The sequence below is a fragment of the Papio anubis genome, chromosome 13 (assembly GCF_008728515.1).
Source record: "Papio anubis isolate 15944 chromosome 13, Panubis1.0, whole genome shotgun sequence".
Taxonomy (NCBI): domain Eukaryota; kingdom Metazoa; phylum Chordata; class Mammalia; order Primates; family Cercopithecidae; genus Papio; species Papio anubis.
This window is the reverse complement of record NC_044988.1, coordinates 97,908,375-97,924,462: the sequence shown is the minus strand read 5'-3', so window position 1 is coordinate 97,924,462 and position 16,088 is coordinate 97,908,375. Positions and strand designations below refer to the sequence as shown.

The following is a 16,088-nucleotide window of genomic DNA, read 5'->3' as shown; positions in this document are numbered from 1 at the left end:
TCACCCAGGCTGGGGTGCAGTGGTGTGATTTCAGCTCAGTGCAACCTCCGCCTCCCAGGTTCATGTGATTCTCATGCCTCAGTCTCCTGAGTAGCTGGGATTACAGGCACCTGCCACCATACCCAGCTAATTATTGTATTTTTAGTAGAGACGGGGTATCACCATATTAGCCAGGTTGGTCTCGAACTCCTGACCTCAGATGATCCACCTGCCTTGGCCTCCCAAAGTGCTAAGATTATAGGCGTGAGCCACTGCGCCCAGCCTATACCCAGATTTCTATCAGGGACAGATACTACCACCTTTCAGAAGCCCAATTCTAGCCAGACTTCCTTACCAGGATATAGTCAGCCCCCCAGTCCCTGGCAAAGGTGAGGGCTTCCTGCTTCAGCTCCATCAGAAACTGGTGCCTTTCTTTGGTCCAGTGCTTGGGACCCTCTTCATCTGGGTAGAACCTGAGGGGGTAGAGAGGTGAGATGTTCCCATGGGGTACATGCCCCTCCCTCTCTGCAAGGCAGTGGACAGAGCCCTGGCTTGGAGGCTGCGGCTCTGGGCTGTCCCTTTTCCTCTCTGGACTGCAGCTGTTCTCCATCTTCCCCAGTACCCTTCCCCTCAGATCACCACCTGGGCTCCCCCTCGGGCCTCCAGACCACAGCGGCATAGTCATCGCCCACAGCTGCCAGCCACTCCTGCAGCATCTCTGTGGTGTTGTCCACATTGTGGTCCGTGGCACACCTGGGGATGGGAAGAAAAAAGGCTGAGGGGGCACAGCCACAGAAGGATTGAACCCCAAAGCAGCCTTGACCCCGAAGCACCAACGCCTTTGAGGCCGGGCTCTCCTTGGAACAGTGAAGGGTAGGCATGTTACAGCAGAGGGGCTGGAGGCAGCACAGCCAGGTCCCCATCACAGTTCTGTGACCTGCTCTGTGACCTCAGGCAAGTCCCATCTTTCTCTGGGCTTCACGTCCTCCCTCTATAACTTAAGCTTTCTTGCCTATGTCATGGACCAAGAGAAGAGAAGACGAAAGTATATATGTGTGTATGTGTGTGTGTGTGTGTGTATATATATATATATATTTTTTTTTTTTTGAGACATAATCTTGCTCTGTCACCCAGGCTGCAGTGCAGTGGTGTGATCTCGACTCACTGCAACCTCCATCTCCTGGGTTCAAGTGATTCTCCTGCCTCAGCCTCTCAAGTACCTGGGATTACAGGCACGCGCCACCATACCCGGCTAATTTTTGTGTGTTTAGTAGAGACGGGGTTTCACCATGTTGGCCAGGCTGGTCTTGAACTCCTCACCTCAGGTGATCTGCCCACTTCAGCCTCCCAAAGTGCTGAAATTACAGGCGTGAGCCACGTTGCCTGGCCAATGAATGCATTTTGAAAGATGAAAAGTACCTCGACTTTAAGGATCCCACCTGCCACATTCCCTGGTAACCTTCGTTAGGTGGGCAGATACCTACCTGTGTGACCTATGGCTGTGTGACCACAGGCCAGCCCCTGTCCCTCTCTGAATGGGGACTAGACAGAAGAGCTGCTGCTTTCCTCCACCCCCAGGTTGTAATAAGGACCAAACCATGCTCTGCGAGTCCCTGAGAATGCAGACGGGCCCAAGCTCCGCTGTCATGGAGCACACCCTCCCCTCTCCTGGGGAAGGGGCTCCCATAACAGAGGTGGGGGCTTTAGTCAAGTGCCCAGGTTTTGGGTGATGCTGCCCCTTTAAGCCAATTCCCCAGAAATGAAGACTACGTGTCAAGTCTTACAGGGGTGGGAACTAACAAACTCCCAAACTGTGGTCATTGTGGGCGGCCTCCCCAGGCCAGGGCTCCACCCCCCCAGCCCAACTAGGGTGTATTGTAAAGGGTGGCTTGTCATTTTTCTCAGTTTACCCCCAACCTCAGCCAGGGACTCCTCCCTGTTCTGGTGTCTACAGACCTGGGGTTGTGGCCTCCGATCCCAGTGCCCTGTGGGCACAGAGATGCCAGAGGGGAGAGGCTCCAGGAAGGGGGACTGCCCTTGGCTGACAGGATCCTGCCCCTCTACCAAGAGAGCTGGCCCCAGCCCAGAGGGAAAGGGAGCCGGTCTGACTCCCCTGCACAGCCCGGAGCCCAGTGCTGATGGCACCCCCCACCTGTGCCCAGAAGCCTCCAGCCTGGCCGATCCCTGCCACGTTGGGCCCCAGGGGACTTCAGAGGTTCCTGTCTGCTTCTCTTCAAATCCAGCCAACCACAGGTCCCACCGGGGTTGAACTGGGCCCTGAAGGCTGGGGTGAAAAGGGCTGGCTGCGCCCAACCTAAACCCAGGGAAGGCCCCAAGACGAAGGAGTAGGGGACCAGAAGGAGGGGTGGGTGTCTCACGTCGGCCTGTGGCCTCAGAGGTCTCCCAGCAGGGGGTTCAGGGTCCTGTCTGGGGGCTCGGGCTGGCAGGGCCGTCTGTGAGGGGAGGGGCCTGTCTAGGTGGTGTCTGGGCAGGGAGCGAGCAGACAGGGCCGCCGGGGGCGGGGGCCATCTGCGAGGCTGGGGGTTAGGTGCCCACTGGGTGCCAATGCCAGTGTCTCTCACCAGAGGGCCATCCTGGCCCGGGGGTAGTCCAGCCGCTCCAGCGCGCCCAGGTAGTGGGGCAGCGAGTGTTCGGCATTGCGGGCCAGGATGGCAAGGACCACGGCGGGCAGCGGCGACTCTGCAACGCCCGCAGCCTCTAGCCACAGCCCCAGCAGGAGCAGCAGCTGGAGCAGCGGCGCGGCGGGGGCAGCGCGCATGGCGGGCGCTTGGGCGGCTGCGGCGGCCCCCGGGGCGCTCCGGCCAGCCGAGGGGAGGGGGCGGGGCTTGGGGCCCAGGCGGGGCCGAGGCAGACCCGGAGAGGGCGGGGCAGTGCACCCCTAGAGTGGGATTCCCCTCCCCACCCCTGCGCGTGGATGCTCAAGTTTTCTGTCCTTGGCCTGGGGTACCGGACGGCCAGGGCCCGGGGACCCGCTCCAGCCGCGACCCTGGAGCAGCCCCGCCCGGCTGGACCCCGGAGGGGCGACGGGGGAGGGGCCGGAGGATGGGGACGGGGGAGGGGTGCTGGGACGAGTGCCTCGGGGCCGGCCAGGCATCCGAGAACAGTAGGGGCTCATGGAACCCCTGGGCTTTGAACCCCCGGAACCGGATTTCCCGGCCCATAAAGCCGACCCTTAAGACCTGAGCCGCAGACCCCGCGGGGCGGCGCCGGCTCTGCCACCACCTCCCCGGGCTTCCCCGGCTCCCGCCCCCTCCTCCGCCCCGGGCGCCCTCTGGCGGCCCCGGCGCCAGCACCGCAGACCAGACGGGCCACGCGTGGGCCGGAGACCCAGTGTGGGGGTCGCAGAGGGAGTCCCCCTGACCTGGGCGCGTCCTCCCGCGGCGGTCCGCTCCATAAGTCCCCTGCGCGTCACCTCCTTGCCTCGGTCGCTAGCGCTCGCATTGCTTCGGCCCTTTAAGAGAGCACAGTCTGGCCGGGCGTGGTAGCTCAAGCCTGTAATCCTAGCACTTTGGGAGGCCGAGGCGACGGGATCACCTGAGATCCGTTCAAGACCAGCCTGGCCAACATGGTGAAAACCCATCTGTACTAAAAATACAAACATTAGCCGGACATGGTGGCGGGTGCCTGTACTCCCAGCTACTTGGGAGGCTGAGGTAGGAGAATCACTTGAACCCGGGAGGCGGAGATTGCAGTGAGCCGAGATCGCGCCACTGCACTCCAGCCTGGGTGACAGACTCCGTCTCAAAAAGAAAAAAAGAGAAAAAAAAAAAAAAAGGCACAGCCCTCACAGCCCTCTCTTGGTCTGAGTGTAGAACTAGGGCACACCACGCCCTCCCAAGGAGGGGATGTTGGCTCCCCTGGAGCACCGCCGGGGTCCTTAGGACCCTGCTAGGAGGGAAAGGACTCTCCAGCCTCTCGGGAGAGAGGCAGAAAAGGGAGAGGCCTGGCGGTACCACAGATGGGATCAAACTGGGTGTCTGTCACCAACCTCAGACAGGTCACTTTCCCTCAGCAGCCTCTCGGTAAAATCGGGCTGATAACACCACCCATCTGGGAGGGCTCGCAGGGATTCCTCGAGAGAATGAATGCACTGGCAACTTTTCCCGCGTGGAGGCTGATACACAGGAAGAGCTCCGCCCTGGGGCTGGGAAGACAGGACTGGAGGAGAGGGAGGCTCCCCGTTCACCCTCCCACCGCTGGGAAGGGCTCCTTTCCTAGGAACACCACGGGGTCTCCCTTCAGCCTTTTCCCAGGCTCAGGGAGGGGAGCTAGGGCTGTGCACACTATCTCCACTGGAAGGGGAGGGCTGGAGGTCCACAGAGGAAGGGACTTACCTAGTGCAGGAGCAGCAGGTGCACACTGAACCCTGGAGTCCTCATCTCTAGCCTAGCTCCAAAACCTCCACCAGGATCGGGTCGCAGCTTCCATTTGAGGCCATTTCTAGGCCAGCGGCCCTGCAATGAGAAGCATCCTGGAGAGATGCCAGATTCCTCCTCCCTTGCACCGCAGTCCCCTGTGGGAAGCCACTCCCAGCCCCAGAAGAGGGATTCCCTTTTTAAAGCAACTTCACCCACCTACTTCACCCACCCCAGAGTCATTCCACAGCCTCTGCCTGTCCTATTGGTCCAAGGGTGCTATGGTCTGAATGTCCCGGACCCCCAAAACTCACATGTTGAAACCTAATGTTAATGTCAGGGTATTAAGAGGCGGGGCGGGTCGGGCGCTGTGGCTCACACCTGTAATCCCAGCACTTTGGGAGGCCAAGGCGGGCGGATCACGAGGTCAGGAGGTCAAGACCATCCTGGCTAACACGGTGAAACCCCGTCTCTACTAAAAAATAGAAAAAATTAGCCGAGCGTGGTGACGGGCGCCTGTAGTCCCGGCTACTCAGGAGGCTGAGGCAGGAGCCAGAGCGAGAGCGAGACTCCGTCTCAAAAAAAAAAAAAAAAAAAAAAGAGGTGGGGCCTTTGGGAGTTGATTAGGAGGTGATTGGGTGGGCTCCCTGACATGAATGGGGCTAGTGCCCTCATAAAAGAGGCCTGGGGGCCGGGCGCGGTGGCTCACGCCTGTAATCCCAACACTTTGGGAGGCTGAGGCGGGTGGATCATGAGGTCAAGAGATCAAGTCCATCCTGGGCAACATGGTGAAACCCCATCTTTACTAAAAATACAAAAATTAGCTTGGTGTGATGTCACGCGCCTGTAGTCCCAGCTACTCAGGAGGCTGAGTTGGGAGAATCGTTTGGAGGCAGAGGTTGCAGTGAGCCAAGATCATGCCACTGTACTCCATCCTGGCGACAGAGCAAGACTCTGTCTCAAAAAGAAAAAGAGGCCTGGGGAGCTTGTCTACAACTTCTGCCACAAGAAGACACAGCTAGAAAGCCCCATGTATGAGGAACAGGCGAATCTGCTGACGCCTTGATCTTGGACCTCCCAACCCCTAGAACTATAAGCAATAAATTTCCTTTATTTTTTGGTGGGGGAGGGGCGTGGGTGTGGGGTGTTCAAGCGATTTTCCTGCTTCAGTCTCCCAAGTAGCTGGGATTACAGGCGCACACCACCATGCCTGGCTAATTTTTTGTATTTTTAGTAGAGATGGGTTTTCACTATGTTGGTCAGCCTGGTCTCAAATTCCTGACCTCAGGTGATCCAGCCACCTCAGCCTCCCAAAGTGCTGGGATTACAGGTGTGAGCCACCGCGCCCAGCTGATAAATTTCTGTTGTTTATACATTATGCAGTCTAAGATATGTTGTTATAGCAGCCCAAATGGACTAAGACAGAGGGCTTCCAGATTCTTCCCTGGCCTCAAGTCCTCCTCTTCCCCCCAATCCTCCCATCCTCCCCAGTAGTCCAGCCTGTCACTAACTTTCTTGCCTCCAGGTTTTCCCATCACACCTGCCTGGAAACCCCAATAGCCATCTTGTTTTGGGGTAGGTTGGGGCTACTGCAAACTCAGGGTCTCTACCCTCAGTTGGGCTCTCACCCAGCCCAAGAATCCTGTTTCTTTGTGTCCCCTGCCCATTCCCCTCAGGGCATTTCAAATGCCTCCAGTCATTGAGGCACAGTGGCTCACGCCTGTAATCCCAGGACTTTGTGAGGCTGAGATGGGCAGATCACTTGAGGCCAGGCGTTCAAGACCAGCCTAGGAAACACGGTGAAACCCTATCTCTATTAAAAATACAAAAAAAAGGGGCCGGGTGCGGTGGCTCACGCCTGTAATCCCAGCACTTTGGGAGGCTGAGGTGGGTGGATCATCTGAGGTCAGGAGCTCAAGACCAGCCTGACCAACATGGAGAAACCCCGTCTCTACTAAAAACACAAAATTAGCCAGGCATGGTGGTGCATGTCTGTAATACCAGCTACTCAGGAGGCTGAGGCAGGAGAATCACTTGAACCCAGGGGGCGAAAGTTGCAGTGCGCCGAGATCACGCCATTGCAATCCAGCCTGGGCAACAAGAGCAAAACTCCATCCCAAAAATAATAATAATAATAATACAAAAAGAAATTAGCCAGGTGTAGTGGCACATGCCGGTAACCCCAGCCACTTGGGATTCTGAGGCAGAAGAATCAGTTGAACCTAGGAGGCAGGCATTGCAGTGACCTGAGATCATGCCACTGCACTCCAGCCAGGGTGACAGAGTGAGACTCTGTCTCAAAAAAAAAAAAAAAAAAAAGCCTCCAGTCTTCTCAATCCCTCATTCCACCGCCCCTCTCCCCCAGCAAAAATCTCCCTACTACTTTTTGGAGAAAATAGAAGCCATTAGCTGGGAACTCTCATTTCCAGCCTCCAAACCTTCCACCTCTTCCCTCAGCCAGCCTCAGGAGGGGCACCCCTCCTCAACAGAACGACCCCTGTGAAACCGCCTTTGCAAAATTGTAACTCAGGAAATTATGACAGTGAAACAAATCAGACCTAACTGACTCTATCTTGTTTCTAACCCTTAAGCTGTCCTTGTTCACTCCTGGGCGTAGGCTGAACTAACTTTGGGAAGCAATTCAGTTCATGGTTTGACTCTGAAACAAAATTTATAACAGCCCTTTCCCAAAAGACCCCCCTTCTTGCCTAGGGTCCAGTCTGCCTTTGCAGGACTAACAAATTAGCTATAAGATTAGAAATTACAATTTAAGGGTCATGCAGCCTTTGGATCCTCCCCAAATTGCTCCTGGGGTAACATCATTATTGTGAAACCTAAAGTCAGTGCTTGAGATATTTTGCAGACCCTGCACTCGATGGATCAGCTGACACCACCCAGACCCGTAATCGGGCCCAACCAGTTCTACCATCGCACCCAGGAACAGAAAACATTAAGAACACCTAACTTCCACCTCCTATGATTCCATCTCCAACCTGACCAGTCAGCATTCCCCACTTCCTGACCTCAAGTGATCTGCTCGCCTTGGCCTCCCAAAGTGCTGGGATTATAGGTGTGAGCCACTGTGCCCAGCCACCCACTCCCTCTTTTTGGAAACCTGACATCTCAGCTTCTCACCTGGACCCAAACTCTTTCTGTCCCAAACGGCACCCCAGTCTTTTCTCCTACTCTGCGCCCTGTCCCGTGCAACTCTGCGCCCTGTCCCTTCTCTAGGGAACAGTACTTCGGCCCATCCAGTCCCTCAGGCTGGAGACCTGGATGTTGCTGATGAAGAGGCCGTCTCCCTCCATCACCGCTCCTGGCCAGGCTGCCTCCTTAGCACCTCCTGCAGGTGGTCAACTCTTCCCTTCTGCACCACCCATTTGCCTGGCTCAGGGTATCAGCATCCCTCAACCTGAGCCACTGTATCTTCCAGCCCCCATCCCCACCCCATCCTCCCACCACCAGACTCTCTCCCTGGAGACCATTCTGTATGCAGCAGCCCTTTCTTTTATTTTACTTTTTTTTAGCGATAGGGTCTCTTTCTGTGGCCCAGGCTGGAGTGCAGGAGTCTAATCATAGCTCACTGCAGGCGTGAACTCCTGGGCTCAAGTGATCCTCCCACATCAGCCTCCTGAATAGCTGGAACTGCATGAGGCTACGGACATGCACCATGGGGTCTCACTGTGTTGTCTGGGCTAGTCTTTTTTTTTTTTTTTTTATCCAGACAGAGTCTCGCTCTGTCACCCAGGCTAGAGTACAGTTCACGATCTTCCCTCACTGCAACCTCTGCCTCCCAGGTTGAGGTGATTCTCCTGCCTCAGCCTCCCGAATAGCTGGGATTATAGGCGCGCCACCAAGCCTAGCTAATTTTTGTTATTGTTGTTGTATTTTAGTAGAGATGGGGTTTCATCATGTTGCCTAGGCTGGTCTTGAACTCCTGAGCTCAGGCAGTTCATCCACCTCAGCTTCCCAAAGTGCTGGGATTACAGGTGTGAGCCACTGTGCCCAGCCTAGGCTGGTCTTGAACTCCTGGGCTCAAGTGATCCTCCTGCCTTGGCCTCCCAGTGTTGGGATTACATGTGTGAGCCACTGTGCCTGATCTCAGCAGCCTTCCTTTTTTTTTTTTTTTTTTTTTTTTATTGAGATAGAGTCTCACTCTGTCACCCAGGCTGGAGTACAGTAGCATGATCATTGCTCACTGCAGCCTCGAACTCCTGGACTCAAGCCATCCTCCCGCCTCAGCCTCCTGAGTAGCTGGGACTACAGATGCATGCCTAATATTTATTTATTTACTTATTTTGTAAATACAAAATAAGTAAATAATTATTAAGTAAATAATTATTTAATAAGTAAATAATTATTTTGTATTTTGTAAATACAAAATAAGTAAATAATTATTTTACTTATACAGGGATCTCACTATGCTGCTCAGGCTGGTCTTGAACTACTGGACTTAAGCAATCCTCCCATCTCAGCCTCCCAAAGTGCTGGGACTGCAGATGTGAGCTCTTGAGCCTGGCCAGCACCCCGTTCTAAAATGCCTGACAATAACTCCCTTCAGGGCGGCCACTGCCAGGCACAGAGCTCAACCCCTCAAGACCCTTCATGGCCTGCCTGCATCTTCTCCACCTCTTCTGGTCTGCAAGTCTTCCTCCGACCCAACCTTATGCTCCAGCCAAATGGCACAATTTACAGTTTCCAGAATACTCCATGCTTTTGGACCTTCCCACATCCTTTTCTATTTTTTCCCTTGGTCCCGCTGCCTGGACTGGTCTTTACTGGACAGCTTCTACACTCTGGGTCCTATAGTCTCAGCCTAAACTGCCTCCCTCTGCAAAGATTTCCCTGATGCCATGTCTGGGAGACATATCCTACAGGTCATTCTATATGATCCTGTTCATTCAGCAACTATTTCCTGAGTACTTACTATGTGCAGATGGAACGCAAGGGGCTAGGAATACAGAGGTGCACAAAACAGACGCAGTCTCTATTCCTAGGCTCCTTACATCCTGGTGAGGAGAGACAGATAGGAAACAAGCAAAACAATCAATGAAGAGATAATTTCAAGGAATGGTAAATGCCATGAACAAATTGAAACACGTGATCAAGGCCGGGCGCGGTGGCTCAAGCCTGTAATCCCAGCACTTTGGGAGGCCGAGGCGGGTGGATCATGAGGTCAGGAGATCGAGACCATCCTGGCTAACATGGTGAAACCCCGTCTCTACTAAAAAATACAAAAAACTAGCCGGGCGTGGTGGCGGGCGCCTGTAGTCCCAGCTACTCGGAGGCTGAGGCAGGAGAATGGCGTGAACCCGGGAGGCGGAGCTTGCAGTGAGCCGAGATCGCGCCACTGCACTCCAGCCTGGGTGACAAGGCGCGAGACCCCGTCCCAAAAAAAAAAAAAAAAAAAAGAAACACGTGATCAAGAACTTTGAGTAGGCTGAAGGCAGTGGCTCACGCCTGTAATCTCAGCACTTTGGGAAGCCAGGGCAGGCACATTGCTTGAGCTCAGGAGTTTGAGTCCAGCCTGGCCAACATGGTGAAACCCTCTCTCTACAAAAAATACAAAAATTAGCTGAGCATGGTGCTGCACGCCTGTAGTCCCAGCTACTCAGGAGGTTGAGGTGGGAGAATCACTTGAGCCTGGGAGAGCAGAGAGAACTGAGAGTAGTTGGGAGTAGAGCAACATTCAGACAGAGGGGTCAGGGAAGACATTTTGGAACATAAGGAAGAGCTAATCAAGGGGGGATCTGCAGGAAGAGTGTTCCCCGGATGCAGGAACAGGTAGAGCAAAGGCCCTGAGGTGGGAACATGCAAGACGGCCAGTGTGACTGGAGCAAGGTGAGCAAGGGGATATGGTAAGAGGTGAGGTCAAATAGGTGGGAACGGCCAGGTCACCCGGTGCCTTGAAACTATGGTAGGGTTTTGGTTTTGGTTTTGTGTTTGAGAGGGAGTCTCACTCTGTCACCCAGGCTGGAGTGCAATGGTGAGGTCTCAGCTCACTGCAACCTCCGCCTCCCGGGTTCAAGCAGTTCTCCTGCCTCAGCCTCCAGAGTAGTTGCGATTACAGGCGCCTGCCACCGTGCCCGGCTAATTTTTGTATTTTTAGTAGAGATGCGGTTTCACCATCTTGGCCAGGCTGGTCTTGAACTCCTGACCTCGTGATCCACCCACCTCGGCCTCCCAAAGTGCTGGGATTACAGGCATGTAATCCCTACTAAAAATACAAAAATTAGCTGGGCATGATGACGCGTGCCTGTAATCCCAGCTACTCGGGAGGCTGAGGCAGAAGAATTTCTTGGACCGGGACCCAGGAGGCAGAGGTTGCAGTGAGCCGAGATCGCGTCACTGCACTCCAGCCTGGGCTACAGAGCAAGACTCCATCTCAAAAAAAAAAGCCCAGGTGAGGTGGCTCACGCCTGTAATCCCAGCACTTTGGGAGGCTGGGGCGGGTGGATCACCTGAGGTTGGGAGTTCGAGAGCAGCCTGGCCAACATGGAGAAACCCTGTCTCTACAAAAAAATACAAAATTAGCCAGGCGTGGTGGCGGGCACCTGTAATCCCAGCTACTCGGGAGGCTGAGGCAGGAGAATCGCTTGAACCCAGGAGGCAGAGGTTGCGGTGAGCCGAGATTGTGCCACTGTACTCCAGCCTGGGCAACAAGAGCAAATCTCTGTCTCAAAAATAGAAAAAAAGTGCTGTCCTGTGAAGCCTAAGACCTCATTAGCTGGGTCATGCCTGGAAAAAAATGATTGCTTGGGCCCATCTGGCTGAGCCGGATCCGGATCCTATGGGGCTGACACCTGGGGGGCTGCTGGTTTCTGCCTGCAGCATCCTCACCCACTTCAGCCATTGTAGTTCTGACCAAATCCAGGTGGTGGCGCCAGCACCTCAGGCTTGACTCTGGCTTTCCGGAGTAGAGACCCTGCAAGAACTGTCCCCCTCGCCAGCGCCTTCTTCCCTCTGGGAGCCTCAGTTCCAGGGCCTGCCTGCTCCTGGTAAAGACTTTGTAGCATGGCTTCACCAGGGAGAGGGGAGCTGAGGCTGGCAGACTCAAACTGGGGGCCAACCCCTACTCCTGGAGGTTAGGGAGGTGGGCTACAAGAGCCCCTTTGGGCCAAAGAGAAACTAGGGGTATCAGGCCACTGGGAGCTGGGGGTCAGGAACCCGGGTAGGCTGCTCTGGTTCAGTGGACTCTGGCCACACCCCCATTAACCCTCTGCGTACCCTGCCCCACCTCATTTGAGGTCCCAGGTGCTGCTTCCTTGCCAATGGGTAGGGGCAGCCTGGGGGTGCCCCAGGGCCCAGGTAGGGCCCGCGGATTGGGAGTCCTCATGGCCTGGCAGCCAAACGGGCTTGAAATAGGGACCCAAAGCAGAGAGGATGCTTGGATGCTCTTACCAGCTGCCAGCTTCACATCTCCTGAGTTGGGGGATCTCTGGTCCCCTGTCCTGCTTTGTGGCCAAGGGAGCCCAGGATCCTGGCCAGAGGATGGGCCTGCGCCCCACTCCTGGTTCTGGGTGCAGCTCGGCAGATGGGAATCCAGGAGCTCAGCTTGGGCACCCTCCCCACCTTCAGCTCCAAGCCCGGTTCCAAGAGGACCCAGGGCTGAGCAGAGGCTTGTCCCCAAGATCCTCCCCTGCCCCTCATCTTTCCTATTTGAGGGAAGACTGAGACCCTCAAAGTCCAGCTGGAGGCATCCCTGCCCATTCTGCTTGGACTTAGCACACCCTGGTCTCTGCTCTAGGAATCTGCCCTCCACCCCCCCCATTCTGGGGGTCCACCCAACACCCACACACACTTCCACAGACCACCCTCTCTCTCCCTTTTGGCCATGCCCTCCTCTCCCAGGATCCCAGATGTGCAGCTGTCCTCCGCTGAGGCTCTGCCTCTGTTCTCAGGAGGCTGGGGCCAGGCCAGCTGTTTTCTCTGGGCAGCCAGCTGTTTTGCCCATCAGGAAGCAGTCCTGGCTCCTCTGCTAAAATCGTTGCTGTGGCTGCAGCGTGGCAGCCCTACTGAGCCAGGTCCTGGGAGCTGTTAACTCCTCTGGGCCCAGGCAGCCCCTTCCCTCTCTCAGCCCTGATCCCTTCTGCTTCCCCCGGACCCACAGAACTAGCCCATCGCGGGACTTCTAGAGACCCCAAGAAAACCAAGTTTTGCTATCCCCACCCCCTTCAACAACTCCTAACCCCCGCCCTGCTCCACAGAGCCTTGTCCTCAGGTGAACCCAGCAGGAAGCTCAAAGGGATAAACGTTAACCTTATTCAGAATAATAATAATAGCTATCATTAACCGTTTGCTGTGTGCCAGGCATCTGCTAAGTGCTTTTTTTGGGGATGGGCAACGGAATCTCACTCTGTCACCCAGGCTGGAGTGCAATGGCATGATCTCGGCTCACTGCAGCCTCTGCCTCCCAGGTTCAAGCGATTCTCCTGCCTCAGCCTCCCGAGTAGCTGGGATTCCAGGCATCTGCCACCACACCCAGTTGATTTTTGTATTTTTAGTGGAGATGGGGTTTCACCATGTTGGTCAGGCTGGTCTCCAACTGCCGACCTCAGGTGATGTACCTGTCTCAGCCTCCCAAAGTGCTGGGATTACAGGTGTGAGCCACCGCACCCAGCCTGCTAAGTGCTTTAAATGTATTATCTAACTTGATTTTCACAACAACCCTGTGAAGTCAGGAATTCTTTTTTTTTTTTTTTTTTTGAGACGGATTCTGTTGCTGTGTCGCCTAGGCTGGAGTGCAGTGGTACTATCTTGACTCACTGCAACCTCTGCCTCCCCGGTTCAAGCAATTCTCCTGCCTCAGTTTCCCAGCTTGTAGCTGGGACGACAAGCACGTGTCACCATGCTCAGCTAATTTTTGTATTTTTAGTAGAGACAAGGTTTCACCATTTCACCATGTTGACCAGGCTGGTTTTGAACTCTTGACCTCAAGGGATCTGCCCGCCTTGGCCTCCCGAAATGCTGGGATTACAGGCATGAGCCACCATGCCTGACCAGTTGGGAATATTTTTACTTTACAGAAGAGGAAACTGGGAAACTGAGGCACAGAGAATCTAAATAAATCACTTGCCCAAGCTCATCCAGAGTTGGGGTTTGGGGTTTGAAACCAAGTCTGCCCGTCTCACTCTGGCCAGCCCTGGCGGCTCTGGAACTGCTGTTGGTGTTACTGTTTAAGTTCCCCGGAGCTTTTGCCCCAGGCTTTCTCTCCCTATCCTCAGTCGCCCCACCTGTAGAATGGGGACACTCTAGCATGGAGTTAACACCACCAGTTCTGAGTCTGGAGCTGTGTCAGCTTCTGTGCTCGATTCTTTCCAAGTATTCATTAGCAGATTACTCCTCCTGGTGGCTACGTTCGGCCTGGGCTAGAATCCTAGCTCTGTTGCCTCCAGACTGCCTGGCTTTGGACAAGTGACTGGACCTCTCACAGTCTACCAGTCTCCAAAGCTGGAAAATGGAGACAGGAACAATGCGTCTGCATCTCTGATTTTGTTACGGAAAGGTTGAGATGACGCAGGTAAAGTGATTAGCCCAGGACCGGACCCAGAGGTAGTGAGTGGGAAATGCTCCCTGTTACTATTCTATTTAACCACAATGGTCAAGGACAGGATCCGAGTGGCCCATCCACCACGGCGTGCCCCCATGCTCAGCTCAGAGCTGGTACATAGGAGGGCTCTGTGATTACCTGTGAATGAATGAACCTAGTCCATGGTCCCCACATGGGGAAAGCAGGCTGGGAGAGGGCCATACCTGTCCAAGATCACAGTTACCGGGTGGCACTGGGATTCAGCCCTGTCCGTGAGTCTGCCAAGGCCCCCTGGTCCAACTCCTGTACCCCTAGGGCCTTCTCTCTTGAGGCCAGGACCTGGACTAGGGAGGGGACAGGGGAACAGGGACAATCCCATGGCTAAGTAAGACAACCCAGTAGGTGACTTGGCTGTGGCTGGGTGGGATCTCAGGGTCTGGGAGCGACCCCTCAGGATGCAGTGACCCGTGCTCTCCCTTTTTGTCCCCTCCCCCCTGCCCACCATGGGTCAGTTCCCTGGTCCCAGCCTAGACATCTGGAACTGGGGCAGACAAAGGGCTGCGGGAAGGGACAATAACCTTCTGTCCATTTTCAGATGTCGGGCCGGGCCTGGCCAGGGCTGGGGGCCGGAGCCCCGGCGAGGCGGTGCCAGGCCCCCCGCGGGCAGCGGACAATGTTGGCAGTGATGGAGAGGAGGCATTTCAAAGCGTTTTGTTCCCGCTGACCCCCTCCCCCCCCCAACATCTCGCCCCAGCTCGGGGCGAGGCCCCATCCCCACCCCCAGCCACCCAGGCCTCTGCTCTGGGCGGCTTGGGGACCAGCCACATTCTTGACCTCAGGGGAAAAGTTTAGACTCTTTGCGCCCTGGGCAACAATAACAGTGTCACAGAACTGATTTAGGAGCAGCACTTACCATCACAAAGCGGCAGACAAAGAGCCGGGCTGAGAACGCGCCGGGCCGCGGCAACTACTCCACCAACCACGGCTCCGCTTCTCTCCAGGCTCTGCCAGGCAGGACTGGGTGCCAGGCCCCACACCCTAGGCACACCAGGGGAGGACCTGAGGTGGGCAGTGGTCAAGAAGAGACAGGGAAAACCAACCGGGAATGTGGAGGCCTGAGAGCCGTTCCTGCTCCACCACCAACTTGCTACGTGACCCTGAGCAAGTCCTTCCCCACTGTGGGCCTCAGTTTCCCCATCTGTAACAGAAAGGCTAAACTACAAGGCCAAAAGCACGAGGCTCTGATCTTGCAGGCAGAAGGGTTTCAATGAGGTTGATGATAGTGGTGATGGTGGTGCTGCCAAGCCCCCTCCTCCAACTCCTGTACCCCTAGGGCCTTCTCTTTTGAGGCCGGAACCTGGACTAGGGAGGAGACAGGGGAACAGGGACAATCCCATGGCTAAGTAAGACAACCCAGAAGGTGACTTGGCTATGGCTGGGTGGGATCTCAAGGTCTGGGAACTACCCCTTAGGATGCAGTGAGAAGTAAGGATGCAGTGAGAAGTATTTGCCACTTGGTCCTGGGCACTTCACAGGTGCCAGGCACGGTGCTTACTAAGCCCTTTCAGACCTTCATATCCTTTTATCATGTAAACTTTCTCAGACTCACAAAGCAGATGTATAATTAGCTCCACTTTAGAGTTGATAAGCTAAGGCTCAGAGAAGTTGAGTCATTTGTCCAGCGCCACACAGCCTGGAGGTTGTGGAGCCAAGACAAGGCGGAGCTGCTTCCTTCCCGAAATTATACTCCAGTGGGAAGGAGAGAGGAGCAACGAGGCAGCTGGACATGGTGAGTTCTGGCTGGGAGGGCCTCCCCTCCCCGCCAGAAGGCTATGAATAAAGAAATGTCTGCTTATCCCCAGGGGAAATTCCACCCTTGGAGCAGGTGCCTTTATTTTTTTTTTGAGACAGAGTCTCGCTCTGTCACCCAGGCTGGAGTGCAGTGGTGCGATCTCAGCTCACTGCAACCTCCTCCTCCTGGGTTCAAGCAATTCTCCTGCCTCAGCCTCCTGAGTAACTGGAACTACAGGCGCCCGCCACCACGCCTGGCTAATTTTTTTCTTTTCTTTTCTTTTTTCTTTTTTTTTTTTTTTTTTTGAGATGGAGTCTCCCTCTGTTGCCCAGGCGAGAGTGCAGTGGCGTGATCTCGGCTCACTGCACGCTCCGCCTCCCGGGTTCACGCCATTCTCCTGCCTCAGCCTCTT

The 16,088-nt window shown here is 55.2% G+C and overlaps 1 protein-coding gene across 6 annotated transcripts in view; it reads right to left on the bottom strand.

Moving 5' to 3' along the window:
- Positions 1–15,790, bottom strand: part of CERCAM (cerebral endothelial cell adhesion molecule) — a 31,716-nt gene extending 15,926 nt beyond the window's left edge. The window contains exons 1-5 of one of the 6 annotated variants that reach the window (XM_031654576.1): positions 14,798–15,790; positions 4,335–4,454; positions 3,362–3,451; positions 622–732; positions 335–452 (exon numbers count right to left, since the gene is read on the bottom strand). In XM_031654576.1, coding sequence (XP_031510436.1) covers positions 335–452; positions 622–695 — 192 coding nt within the window. In that variant the 5' untranslated portion in view covers positions 696–732; positions 3,362–3,451; positions 4,335–4,454; positions 14,798–15,790. The other 5 variants (XM_031654575.1, XM_031654574.1, XM_031654573.1 and 2 more) reach the window with 5 other exon arrangements.
- Between the last annotated feature and the right edge of the window lie 298 nt (positions 15,791–16,088).